Raw genomic sequence first — 1,131 nt, 5'->3', positions numbered from 1 at the left:
GCCCGGGCTCGGACGGTGTGGGTGGCCCGAGGGCGCGGCCGCGGCCACCTCTGGGCCTTGCACCGCCCCTCGGGCGCCATCCCGTGACTCCGGCCGCCCTGGACGGAAGGCGGCGCCGGGGTCTTCACCCGGCGCGCAGGGAACCCCGAGGGAGCGCAGGGGCTGGGCGCGGGGCCTGGAGCCCTGGCCGGGGGACTGACCTTGGACGGCCGGTCCCCGCTGGGCGCGAGGGCTCAGCGGGCAGTGTGGGGCAGGGTCCGACTCACTGCCTGCCCTTGTCTTGCAGATGAGGACACGGAGGCTTCGCGAGGGAGCGTGATCGCCCAGCCCAGGATCGGATTGGACCAGACCCGGGCGCCCCGCGGGCAGGTGGGCAAGCAGCTCGCGCCCCGGACCAGCCGGGGAATGGTCTGGGCTGCAGTGGGGCCGGGGCCGGAGAGCTGGGGCTGGAGAACCGAGGTGGGCCCGAGCTTTTCTACACCTTCCTGGCATCTTCTTTAGCTAGGGATGGCCAGCCTGGCCCAGGTGAGACAGCGGGGGCACCGCCGGGGCGTGGGCAGAGCAGGGCTTCTCTAGCTGGGGCGCCAGAGAGCAAGGCCGTTCCGGGAGGGAGATCAGACACGGCGCAATAAGGGCTGCAGTGCTTCTGGGCCCGGGAGCTGGAAGGAGGTACTCCTGTCCCCGACCGAGAGTCCAGGGCCCCAGTGCGATGTGCGAGGCTGCACGAGAGTGCCCTCCTCGGCCGAGCCGCTCACACCTCCTCCTCCGCAGGTGGAGCTCCGTGGCGGGCCCATGTCGTGACCCCGAGGCGTCCGGCCTGCAGTCGGTCAGCATGCCGTGGGACCCGCGGCCGGGGAGCGGCGCTGACGGTGGGCCCGAGGGCGCGGGCGCAGCGCGCTCGCGGGCGCAGAAGCAGTGCCGGAAGTCGTCGTTCGCCTTCTACCAGGCGGTGCGCGACCTGCTGCCCGTGTGGCTGCTCGAGGACATGCGCGCCAGCGAGGCCTTCCACTGGGATGAGCGCGGGCGCGCGGCCGCCTTCTCGCCCTCGGAGGCGCTGCTTTACGCGCTCGTGCACGACCACCAGGCCTACGCGCACCACCTGCTGGCCACCTTCCCGCGCCGCGCGCTCGC

The 1,131-nt window shown here is 73.2% G+C and overlaps 1 protein-coding gene across 1 annotated transcript in view; it reads left to right on the top strand.

Annotated features, from left to right (window-relative positions):
* The window catches only part of Ankrd9 (ankyrin repeat domain 9), a gene marked incomplete in the record, with an annotated part of 3,930 nt that continues 2,799 nt past the window's right edge, over window positions 1–1,131 (top strand). Inside the window, 2 exon segments of the mRNA XM_013507881.1 lie at window positions 1–369; window positions 772–1,131. Of these exon segments, the coding sequence (XP_013363335.1) occupies window positions 833–1,131 (299 nt within the window).

Source organism: Chinchilla lanigera, unplaced genomic scaffold, assembly GCF_000276665.1.
Source record: "Chinchilla lanigera isolate Chin_1 unplaced genomic scaffold, ChiLan1.0 scaffold00137, whole genome shotgun sequence".
In the NCBI taxonomy this organism is placed as follows: Eukaryota; Metazoa; Chordata; class Mammalia; order Rodentia; family Chinchillidae; genus Chinchilla; species Chinchilla lanigera.
This window is presented reverse-complemented; position numbering and strand designations above follow the sequence as displayed.